The sequence below is a fragment of the Lissotriton vulgaris genome, chromosome 5 (assembly GCF_964263255.1).
Source record: "Lissotriton vulgaris chromosome 5, aLisVul1.2, whole genome shotgun sequence".
Lineage (NCBI taxonomy): Eukaryota > Metazoa > Chordata > Amphibia > Caudata > Salamandridae > Lissotriton > Lissotriton vulgaris.
The window spans coordinates 1,848,408,563-1,848,421,079 of record NC_141693.1 but is presented as its reverse complement, the minus strand read 5'-3'; the positions used below and the strand labels follow the sequence as shown (position 1 = coordinate 1,848,421,079).

The following is a 12,517-nucleotide window of genomic DNA, read 5'->3' as shown; positions in this document are numbered from 1 at the left end:
CCCTGGCTCGCGCTTGCTATCCCCGCGCGTAATTGGTTTAGATCAGCTGGAATGTTGACAGCGGAGTGTTCTGTTTGACAGTTGACACCTGTGTGTCAGTTGAGCTTAGCATAGGTGTGTTGTGAAGTAATAAAAAACTTATTACATCAGGTTCTTGATGCATCTTTACAGATTGAGAACTATTTGTGCCGCTATAGAACTGGTGAAACACGATCAAAACGCGGATCTTGGTGGGGAAACGACAAACTTTGAACAGCTTCAAAACGGATGCCAATTACTCACGTCAACGGTCCCTGAAGGACTGGTAAATCCCATGTAGTCTGCGCACGCGCTAATCACATTCAAGGTGAGTATCGTTCTTTGCGGCGAGAGCGGGGCTACCATCGTCCTCTTTCTAGGCCCATGGGAATGTCCCTTTTCTATTTCTAGGTGGCAGTGGGTGGGCGCCATCTTGGCGCGTCAGTGAAGGAGGGAGGCGGCTGTGGAGCCAGCTACAGGAGCGGGGAGAAAGCGGGGAGGTGGCCGGAGCCAAAGGAGGCCATGGCGCGCTGAGCAGCCCCCGGGGCTCCGCCCTCCAGGTCCCCAGCTCCGCCCTCCTACGGGAGACCCCACCAACACCCGGGCACGCAAGTCCTCAGCTCATACACTGCGAACGCCTCACGGAAAAAAAGCATCCACGCCGGGCTCCGCCTTAGCTAATTGTGGAAACACCAACCACCTCCTGGTTTGCATTTACCGAAGAATGCTATTCTCGGACTTCCCTGCCCCTATTACATACTGCTAGCCTTCTCCTGGGTTGAGCCCTCCTATCGGAGACTGCCCACGGTTACGGGCCCTACTGCAATACTGTCATTTCAGAAGTGACCCTCCTTCCCACTCCAGCTCGATCAGAGAGTGTTTAATCCCATTTGGTCCTGCTTCACATAGCGGAAACTGGCCACATCATCCGGACGCTGCCTCCCTGGGGTGCGCTCTCAGTGTCAGATTTTTCACACCGAGCACTGTTCTTCCAATCAGATACTGTCAGGCGTACCGTAGCCAAGAATCCACCTTCCTGCTGGCCACGACCCCCCCCCCCCTTCTGCCCCGCCCCCACAAATCCTATCTGTCCTCCACAGGCTCTAAATCAGTTTTTGAGACTTCGCACCCCCCTCGACATTCGGTCCTCCCACTCCCGTGCCCCCCTCTCCATTTGGTAGTTTCACCAATTTTTCTTGCACCAGAGCTCTGGTACCCCCTCTATCCTGATCTCTGCTGCCGATCTTCATTTCCATCGTTATAACTGACTGTAGGGCATCACTGCTTAGGGCTCATACATTCCGCCATAGTCTCCCCCCAAATCCCGGAGCCATGGCAGCAAACTGCAGTTCCTCGGCGGCGGCCGCACTCAGCGCCAGTAAAACCAAAACCAAGAAGAAGCACTTCGTATGTCAGAAGGTGAAGCTCTTCAGAGCCAGTGAACCCCTCCTCAGCGTTCTTATGTGGGGAGTCAACCACACGGTAAGCCATGGGGACACAGAGGGTGAGGCGTCAAACGTATTACATTATTTCCATCTATTGAAGCAACTGTCATCAAAGCCTCTGTTGCCCACCACCATGCCTGCTGACCCTTTCCAATTCACTAGCAACCATTGTAACTGTAATGATATCCCCCATTGGCATCAGTTTTCACCTCATTGCTTCACTAATGGTGTCTTCCCACAACCCTTTGCCATCGCTGCTCATCCAATTGGTTTACTGGGTTTATAAAGCACATGGCTGCCTCAGATGAAGAGTCCCAGCACCAGGATTCTGTCTATATGAGAGGTTCTCCTAACAATAAAAACAAGCATTTGCAATGCAATAGGTCTCGCATTAGGAAAGTTTGAGCTATTGGTAGTGTAAATGACAAATTTTTTATTTAGTTTTGGTTTTTGAAAATAGCGAAATTAATAGCTTTGCATTTACATTGCCAATAGTTATAACTTTCGCAAATGTGACACCTATAGCATTTGTAATGCAATATGTGTTGTATTTACGTGACTTACATGTATTGATATTACAAATAATGCCTTTTAATTTCTTTAAGTACTTACATAAAAGTTATTTTAAGAGGGTGAGAGGGTAAGGGTGGCTGAGTGAGGGTGAGAGGGTTGTGAGGGTGAGAGGGTGAGAGGGTTGTGAGGATGAGGGGGTGTGAGGGTGTAGGTGGGTGAGTGAGGGTGTGTGAGGGTAAAAGGGTTGTGGGGTGAGGGTGAGGGGGTGTGAGGATGAGGGGTGTGAGGATGAGGTGGTGTGTGGGGGGTATGGGGGTGTGAGCGTGAGGGGGTAGGAGCGTGAGGGGGTAGGAGCGTGAGGGGGTAGGAGCGTGAGGGGGGTGAGCGTGAGGAAGGGAGCGTGGGGAGGGGAGCGTGAGGGGGGAGCGTGAGGAGGGGAGCGTGAGGGGGTGAGCGTGAGGGGGTGTGAGCGTGAGGGGGGAACAGTCGCCTGATGCAGAAAGTTGGACCGTAACTGAAACAAGCAGGAGAGAGGAGGAGGCAGCTACAGCCCAGGGAGCGAGCGTTCGCATAAAGAGCAGCTCTTTACAAAACTTTTATTAAAGCCATTAAAGTGAAAGCACGGCATGGGTCGCTTTACAAAAAAACTTTGTTAAAGTAAATTTGGTTAGCCACATGTAAACAAAGGCGCACGGACGCCATGAAACTAAAAGCCGAGCTAAAAAATATGATAACTGGGCTTGTGTGTGCACACCCGTGTCCCATTTATTGATGTTAGACGTTGTGTGCACAGTGCCCTGCTTATTGATGTCAGAAGCTGTGTGCACGGTGCTGTGCACACCTGTGTCGTGGTCATTGACGTCAGGAGCTGTGTACTCCGAGTTGTGCACACTCGTGGTCCAGTTATTGATGTCGGGAGCAGAGTGCACAGTGCTGTGACAACTTGTGTCGCTGAGTGTACAGTGCTGTGCACACCTGTGCCTCCGTTATTGATGTCAGGAGCTCAGTGCACCGTGTTGTGCACATCGACGTCGTTTATGGATTTTCCCCTCACACAGCACTAAAACTCAACACCAATAGAAGTGCTTACGACCAACTCTCTTCACTCTTCCACGCACTCTAGAAATAGTTCTTATCACCGGAACGTCTGGAAGGCGCATTGGGTCCGTGCCAAGAGGCAGGACCGCACTGTAGGCGTACAACAGCACAGCTTTCGAGACTGTGTTAGCAGTGTGGCAGACATTGCGCATCCTTACCGCCTCTTGTGAGCTGTGCACACTTGCTTTCCTCGGTGGCAGGCTGGTGACCTTGCTGGTCTGTGCGGTCGCTTGGCGCCCTCTGCTGTCAATCTGCGTGCATAGCGACAGCCATGCTACTCTAGAACACTCCCCTACGGCGCAGGTGCTTACCAGCCTTCCAGCATGCGCCGCTTCACTCTGATTAAACATTAACATGTGTGACGAGAATAATTCACCTGTGCGTTCATGCTCTAGGAAGGTCACCGTTTTTTAAAAATAGTAATGGAGTTTATCTACACATTACGGGAAAGGAAACGAGACGGCGTGCATCAAGTGGTGTATGCATAGCTTCACACGATTGTACTAGTGAGCACATATTTACAAAGGTATTCCACATATTTACATTTTTTGGCACAGAGAGGTTGCAGATTTGCCCACTTTCCTGGGACACCTGTTTCCAAAGTCTGCTGCTCAGCTGCCAGACATCATCTGTTTCTTAGAATAGTTAAAGTAAATTTGGTTAGGCACATGTAAACAAATGCGCATGGACGCCATGAAACTAAAAGCACAGCTTAAAAAAAACCAGGACAACCTGGTGCTTCAAAGACAAAGGACAAGGGTCTTCTGTGTACGTTTGCTTTTCTCCCGCGCTCGGTGGAAATAGCAGCACTCCATTAAGAACAAGCGCCTTACGGTCCTTCACGCCGTGCGTCCCATTCATTGCGCCACGCCTCGACATTCCCATTGCTATGACTGACCGAGGGCTTTCCATGCGCCCAGGTGAAACAAGCAACAAAGCAAAAATATTATGGGCGCCGCCGCGCTGCCCGCGGCGACCCGGAAGCTCTTGGCCGGCCGGCCAATCCGCTCGCGGCCGACCGGAAGTCCCGCCTCTTGAGGTCCGCGAGCTGCCGCCGCATGGAGCGCCCTGCCGTCCGGAGTAGCCCGGGTCCCCAGGAGGGGGCCGGGGAGAAGGAGGAGTGTGGCGCCTGTTGCGGGGCTCCTCTGACCTGAGGGAGCCCCGATTTCGATGAGGAGACGCGCCGCGCCGTGAGGAGCCCCGCCGGAAGAGCGCAGTCGGTGAGTGGGGCCCAGGGCTGATGTGAAGTGCATGCGTGCCTGTGTGTATGCCTCGAGGGGAGGGGGGGTGGGGAGGGGGGGAATGTGTGCGCGCGTGTGTGCGCGAGGGAATGTGTGTGCGCGCGCATGCGTGACTGTATGTGATTGAGAGAGAATGCGAGGTAGGGGATAGTGTGCCTGTATGTGTGCCTGTATGTGTGCCGTATGCCTGCGTGTGCATGCGCGCGCCTGTGTGTGCGTGCGTGCGTGCATGCAGAGGGGTGGGGGCTGCCTGTGTCTGTGTGTGAGCAAGGGCTTCGCACCGCGCATGCGCAGCTACCAGACGCTCGCTCCCGAGGTGAAATCTGACCTTGTCAAAGCGCGCGTCTGGTAGCTGTCCACATTCCTAAATACGGGCCACAAAAGGTCTGAAGCAGACACTCTCAATGCTCACGCATTGAGAGTAGGTCTGCTCGACCTAAAAATAGAGGGGAAATACTCATGTGTGTCTTGATTTCCTCTCCTATTACGCGTATCCCCTTTGAGTTTATAATTTCTTTTCTGCCAGGTTCAACCCCCCACCTTTTCAGCAGTCAATTTTCCACTCCTCTCATGTTCCTCAACTCCTCTTCCTTATGGCACCCATTGCTTGCTCCTACATTGCCCCAAATTTGCTGCTCTCACCTTCTTTCTTTCATCTGGTTCTTGTGTCTTTTGGCCCTATTCTCTTTGCTCCTGCTATCTTTGGTCCTACTCCATTTGCCCTCGCGTCCTTTGGCTATACTCCCTTTGCCCTCGCGTCCTTTGGTTATACTCCCTTTGCCCTCGCGGCCTTTGGTCCTACTCCCTTTGCCCTCGCGGCCTTTGGTCCTACTCCCTTTGCCCTCGCGGCCTTTGGTCCTACTCCCTTTGCCCTCGCGGCCTTTGGTCCTACTCCCTTTGCCCTCGCGGCCTTTGGTCCTACTCCCTTTGCCCTCGCGGCTTTGGTCCTACTCCCTTTGCCCTCGCGGCCTTTGGTCCTACTCCCTTTGCCCTCGCGGCCTTTGGTCCTACTCCCTTTGCCCTCGCGGCCTTTGGTCCTACTCCCTTTGCCCTCGCGGCCTTTGGTCCTACTCCCTTTGCCCTCGCGGCCTTTGGTCCTACTCCCTTTGCCCTCGCGGCCTTTGGTCCTACTCCCTTTGCCCTCGCGGCCTTTGGTCCTACTCCCTTTGCCCTCGCGGCCTTTGGTCCTACTCCCTTTGCCCTCGCGGCCTTTGGTCCTACTCCCTTTGCCCTCGCGGCCTTTGGTCCTACTCCCTTTGCCCTCGCGACCTTTGGTCCTACTCCCTTTGCCCTCGCGACCTTTGGTCCTACTCCCTTTGCCCTCGCGGCCTTTGGTCCTACTCCCTTTGCCCTCGCGGCCTTGCCCTCGCGGCCTTTGGTCCTACTCCCTTTGCCCTCGCGGCCTTTGGTCCTACTCCCTTTGCCCTCGCGGCCTTTGGTCCTACTCCCTTTGCCCTCGCGACCTTTGGTCCTACTCCCTTTGCCCTCGCGACCTTTGGTCCTACTCCCTTTGCCCTCGCGACCTTTGATCCTACTCCCTTTGCCCTCGCGACCTTTGGTCCTACTCCCTTTGCCCTCGCGACCTTTGGTCCTACTCCCTTTGCCCTCGCGACCTTTGGTCCTACTCCCTTTGCCCTCGCGACCTTTGGTCCTACTCCCTTTGCCCTCGCGACCTTTGGTCCTACTCCCTTTGCCCTCGCGACCTTTGGTCCTACTCCCTTTGCCCTCGCGACCTTTGGTCCTACTCCCTTTGCCCTCGCGACCTTTGGTCCTACTCCCTTTGCCCTCGCGACCTTTGGTCCTACTCCCTTTGCCCTCGCGGCCTTTGGTCCTACTCCCTTTGCCCTCGCGGCCTTTGGTCCTACTCCCTTTGCCCTCGTGGTCTTTGGTCCTACTCCCTTTGCCCTCGTGGCCTTTGGTCCTACTCCCTTTGCCCTCGCGGCCTTTGGTCCTACTCTCTTTGCCCTCGCGGCCTTTGGTCCTTCTCTCTTTGCCCTCGCGGCCTTTGGTTCTACTCTCTTTGCCCTCGTGGTCTTTGTTCCCACTCCCTTTGTCATCGTGGCCTTTGGTCCTACTCCCTTTGGTCCTACTCCCTTTGGTCCTACTCCCTTTGGTCCTACTCCCTTTGGTCCTACTCCCTTTGGTCCTACTCCCTTTGCCCTTGAGGCCTTTGGTCCTACTCCCTTTGCCCTCGCGGCCTTTGGTCCTACTCCCTTTGCCCTCGCGGCCTTAGGTCCTACTCCCTTTGCCCTCGCGGCCTTAGGTCCTACTCCCTTTGCCCTCGCGGCCTTAGGTCCTACTCCCTTTGCCCTCGCGGCCTTAGGTCCTACTCCCTTTGCCCTCGCGATCTTTGGTCCTACTCCCTTTGCCCTCGCGACCTTTGGTCCTACTCCCTTTGCCCTCGCGGCCTTTGGTCCTACTCCCTTTGCCCTCGCGGCCTTTGGTCCTACTCCCTTTGCCCTCGTGGTCTTTGGTCCTAATCCCTTTGCCCTCGTGGCCTTTGGTCCTACTCCCTTTGCCCTCGTGGCCTTTGGTCCTACTCCCTTTGCCCGCGCGGCCTTTGGTCCTTCTCTCTTTGCCCTCGCGGCCTTTGGTTCTACTCTCTTTGCCCTCGTGGTCTTTGTTCCCACTCCCTTTGTTATCGTGGCCTTTGGTCCTACTCCCTTTGGTCCTACTCCCTTTGGTCCTACTCCCTTTCGTCCTACTCCCTTTGCCATCGCGGCCTTTGGTCCTACTTTCTTTGCCCTCGAGGCCTTTGGTCCTACTCCCTTTGCCCTTGAGGCCTTTGGTCCTACTCCCTTTGCCCTCGCGGCCTTAGGTCCTACTCCCTTTGCCCTCGCGGCCTTAGGTCCTACTCCCTTTGCCCTCGCGGCCTTAGGTCCTACTCCCTTTGCCCTCGCGGCCTTAGGTCCTACTCCCTTTGCCCTCGCGGCCTTGGGTCCTACTCCCTTTGCCCTCGCGGCCTTGGGTCCTACTCCATTTGCCCTCGCGGCCTTGGGTCCTACTCCCCTTGCCCTTTTGGCCTTAGGTCCTACTCCCCTTGCCCTTTTGGCCTTAGGTCCTACTCCCCTTGCCCTTTTGGCCTTAGGTCCTACTCCCCTTGCCCTTTTGGCCTTAGGTCCTACTCCCCTTGCCCATGTGGCCTTAGGTCCTACTCTCCTTGCCCTTGTGGCCTTTGGTCCTACGCCCCTTGCCCTTGCGGACTTTGGTCCTACGCCCCTTGCAGCATTTGGTCCTACGCCCCTTGCGGCCTTTGGTCCTACGCCCCTTGCGGCCTTTGGTCCTACGCCCCTTGCGGCCTTTGGTCCTACGCCCCTTGCGGCCTTTGGTCCTACGCCCCTTGCGGCCTTTGGTCCAAGGCCCCTTGCGGCCTTTGGTCCAAGGCCCCTTGCGGCCTTTGGTCCAAGGCCCCTTGCGGCCTTTGGTCCAAGGCCCCTTGCGGCCTTTGGTCCAAGGCCCCTTGCCTTCGCGGCCTTTGGTCCGCCCTCCTCCTTTGTCGCTACTGCTTTTAGTCCTACAACTCCACATTACTGTTGCACCATTTGATCCCACCCCCTCTTTGTTGTTGAAGCCTTTGCCCCCCCCCCATTTCCATGCAGCATTTGCCCTCCCCAAACCCCCCTCTTAGCCTAGTGGCCTATTTCCCTTTCTTTTCTGGTCTTGCAGCCTTTGGAAATGCTTTTTGGCCCCTCCCCAAATATTTAGAACTAACAAGTGTGTTCTGAGCACTCCGAGTTTTTCAAAATTTAAACGCGTTAATCTAGTTTTTTTGATCTGTGTGCTGCACCTAATAGAGTATACCCTAATACTCAAATTTAAACAATGGAAATGTGGCTAGTCAATAAAACTGTTAACTCCGGCTTAGCTGCGCACAACTTGAATGTATTTATGATGATCTGGCACTTTAACTTTTTTCGCTAATACATTTTATTCATGTTAATTCACAATGAATACCATCATAAACAATGAAATATTTTTTCAAATTTACATTTGTAAGAGCATTTTTCAACAACACATCATTCAATGTACAAAAGAAACAATCAACCCTAGGTTAGGTTGTCAATCGCCCAATGCATTTCGGGACACCTTGAAGGTCCCTTCGTCAGGGGAAACACTGTAAATAAAACATAATATACAGGCACATCAGTAAATTTTGAACAGTAGCATTCTAACATATTAAAAAACGATAGCCGCGTTAAAAGAATATCCTTCACCAAAGACCACCGTCAGTGTAATGTGTGAAAAGAATATAGTAATCGTACAACCACTCACACCATAGATAGAGGGCAACTCCCTCTGTATGATCCTTGGTTTCTTCTAACAACCGTGAGCGATATCCGTATCCTGCAACATTTATATAAACGTATTCTGAGTTCACATATCAGGCTCATCAACCAAGTACATCGCAGTACAACTCTAGTAAAATCCACACTATTCATACCTTATGCTTCGAGACAACGAGATGCTATCGTTAATTACTGCTCCAAACTTTGTCTTCCTGCAACTCCACACTTTCCAATCCTGCCAAGTGTTTAAAAACACCGATCACTAAATGTCATTTAATATATGTATCAAAAACCGAATATATTCACTAGCTACTGAGCTCTCACCTCCTAAAAACTCAGCTGTCTCCTGCCACAAAGCCCGCTCTTCCTCTGTACTCCGATATCGGCAAACCTGTAACGCGCAAAACTGTACTAAACACTTCCGGATTAAACCGATTTACGAGCCTCCCTATTTGTCCCTCACCCGGAATGTCAACATATCCGAACGACACTAGCTGAATCCACGCACTACGTAGTTTGTCAACAATGTAACTTTATCCACCCTTCTGTGTGAACACAACTATTCACCATGCCGTATTCAACGTTTCACAAAGAATCCGACATAATCACTGAAAACGCTGTGCGAATAAGATGCTCATCAGTCGAAAAAAACTTGGAATTGAGTGATGTGGACGAGAAAGAATTAACTAACTCAAAACAAAACGAAACATAAATGAAATGTGTAAATTACAGAAATTAAATTAAAAACATGTAAATTGTTACCACATATGTCTCTAAAGAAAACATCATAGGTTACAGACTCAATTTGTTTACAAATAGCTACTGAGTTCAATGCGATCATTGAGACCCCCTGGGGTCAGAGTACCAAGCATTTTGATCCAATATGTTTCTCTCTGCAATAGTTTCTTATTCATGTCAGTAGCTTCTTGAAATGACACTACCTCAAGTATTTGAAATCTCAGCTGTGCTATGGTGTGGTGTTTTTCTTGCCAATGCATTTCTAAGGGTGATGTCATGGACTTATTTTGTATCCTGCTTTTGTGCTCTGAGATACAAATTTTTAATATGCGCTCAGTTTTTCCTACATAAAGTAGCCCACATGGACATTTAATGGTATATATGACCTGATTTGTGTTGCAATCACCTTCGAATTTCAGTCTAATAGATTTTCCTGTCTGAGGATGAGAAATTACGTTTCCTGTGGTTGCATTATTACAATGCAATGCACACAATTTGCACATCTGCGCATTCCTTTAAAGATCTTCTTTTTTTGTGTTTGTTTGACTGAGCAGTTCTTTGATATTCTTAGAGCGAGTGTAGGCAAATAAAGGTTTGTCTGCAAAAATGTTCTGGAAATCAGTTTCCTGTTGTAGAAGTTCCCATCTTTTATTTATTATGTTTTTAATTTTCTGAGAGTTAATCGAATATTTTGAAACAAACACATTGCGCTTTTGTTCAATCTTTTGCTTTTTCAACAGTAGAGTGTTTCTATTCTCTTTAAATGCCTTAGTCTATGCTTCTTCCAATAGTCTTTCAGGATAACCTCTCCTCTTATAATTCTCCTGGTATTCGTTGATATATTCAATACATTTATCTTGCTTGATCACTATTCTCCTCAGTCTTAGGAATTGTGAATATGGTAGATTTCTTAACAGATTTTGAGGGTGAAAGCTTTGAAAGTGTAACATACTGTTTTTGTCCGTTGATTTTCGATGAAGTGTAGTGATGATATGTTCTCCTTCGAGTTCTACATTCACATCTAGGTATGCTATCTTTGATCTGCTTGTGGTGTATGTGACTTGAATACGTGGATTCCTTGAGTTCAAATTCAATATGTTATTCTCCAGTTGTGTTTCCGAACCGGACCATATTAGGAAAATATCATCGATAAAGCGACAAAAAAATTCAAGATTGTCAGTCCACTCCTTATGACCAAAAATATGGTCTTCAAATTTTGCCATGTAGGTATTAGCGTATACTGGAGCCCCAGTAAAGCCCAAGTACTAAGGCTCCCCCTTTGTCAGCCTTCTGAAAAGTCAACTCTTTTTTTTTTTCCCAGTTGGATCAAGATCCAACTGGGAATACCCTTGACCAGGTATGGACTTACAACCTGTACATCTCCTCTCCCCTTGTCCTTCCTTGCACCTGGTCGGACCATTCTATTATTACTTTTTCTCTTGGTATTACTACCCATGTTAGCCGTATCCTTGAAGGCAACCTCTCTGCTAGGAACTGGAATAGGGCCGATTTAGGCTCCTTTGCCACTCTACTTAAAGCCTCCTTCCCACCGGAGGACGACTCGCCGGACACACAAGCGCTGGGCCTGCAGCACTGGCTTGAGTCTGCTAGCGACATTGTAGCCCCACTGAAACAGGTTAGGTTAAAACGCCCCCATGACGCGCAAAGATGGTTTTCAGAGGAACTTAAAGAAAGAAAACTCAAACTTAGACAGGCTGAGCGCTGTTGGCGGCGAGACTATACCCCTGATAAGAAGCTGGTATTCACAACCCTGCTTAAAGACTATAAGCTAGCTATTTTGCAAGCCAAAACATCCTATTTCTCTAAGAAAATTACTGACTCAGCCTCCAAGGCGAGGGACATTTTTTCTATTGTGGAAGAACTTTCACACCCAGATAGGATTACCATCAAACCTTCCCCCTCCCAGGCACTATGTGACTCCCTCAACTCTTTTTTTATTGAAAAAGTTATTAAAATTAAAAATAGTATCTCCTGCTCGGTCCCCTCTAATTTATCCTCCTCGGTTTCAACGTCTGCTGATCACAACTCGCAGCAGATTACACAGATACCACCCATCTCGGAAGACGAGTTTCGAACTCTGTTAAATAAGGTGAGCTCCGGCTCCCCCATTGACTGTTGCGTGATGCTTTTTCGGCTTGCCCTATCTCCCTCTGACTCTCCTCAATAACTCACTCTAAACAGGCTTAGTCCCTAGTTCCTTTAGAACCGCGGTCATGGTGCCTATCCTCAAGAAACCCAATACCGACCCCTCCCTTATGAATAATTTTCGTCCCATCTCCCTACTCCCTTACCTCAGTAAAGTCCTCGAGGCCCATGTTACTCACTGTTTGAGTTCATTTATTGAACACTTACAGTTCCTTGACTCCCAACAGGCTGGGTTTCGACCTACCCACTCAACTGAGTTAGTCATTCTCGCAGTGATGGAGGAGCTGCGGAGAGGGGCGGACGGCAACATCAGCCAGGCTCTGGTACTTCTCGATTTGTCGGCCGCCTTCGACAGGGTCGACCATGATATTCTGGTCGGCCGTGTCGAGGAGGCCGGCATCCGGGGTTCAGCCCTTGACTGGGTTCGCTCGTTTGTGAGCGATCGTCATCAGGCTGTCCGTCTATCCCAGTTCTCCGCTGACAATGTTAAGTTAACATGTGGCGTCCCGCAGGGCTCCTCTCTTTCCCACATGATTAATTAAAATCTTTACAAAAATATAAAATACCAGTAGCGACATTAAAAACCAAACTGTAATTAGGATTAAAAAGAATACTGCATTACTGTAGACAGATCAAAAATGTCCTCAGGTGCTAGTGAATAACTTCAAACGATGTCAAGTCTTTTTTAATGAGTCAAAGAATTTCACGACCTGGCAGTAAAATTTTGTGTTGCTAGAGGTAAAGCATAGTATAACTGCCTGCCTACAGGTCCGTACAGCGTGTGACTTAAAAGATGGAAGCAGGAGATTGCGCCTCAGGTCCCGCAGTCTAGGGCATATACATATTGCATGGGCAATATCCTCCATGCCATACTTGAACAGGCATCACTGTTGCAAAACGGGTGGTCTCACCCAGGGGGGCAGGTGTGGCAATATCGGGATTACGCCAAGGCCCAGTTTTAAAAACTTTTCTATAATAGCCCTTAGTAATGAGTGAACTCTGTAATATTACC

General features: G+C 50.1%; 1 protein-coding gene across 1 annotated transcript in view; it reads left to right on the top strand.

The window, feature by feature from the left end:
• The first annotated feature begins 432 nt into the window (after positions 1 to 432).
• The window catches only part of PIP4K2B (phosphatidylinositol-5-phosphate 4-kinase type 2 beta), a 645,829-nt gene continuing 633,744 nt past the window's right edge, over positions 433 to 12,517 (top strand). Inside the window, exon 1 of the mRNA XM_086924326.1 lies at positions 433 to 1,500. Within this exon, the coding sequence (XP_086780452.1) occupies positions 1,351 to 1,500 (150 nt within the window). The 5' untranslated portion in view covers positions 433 to 1,350. The remainder of the gene's footprint in view (positions 1,501 to 12,517) is intronic.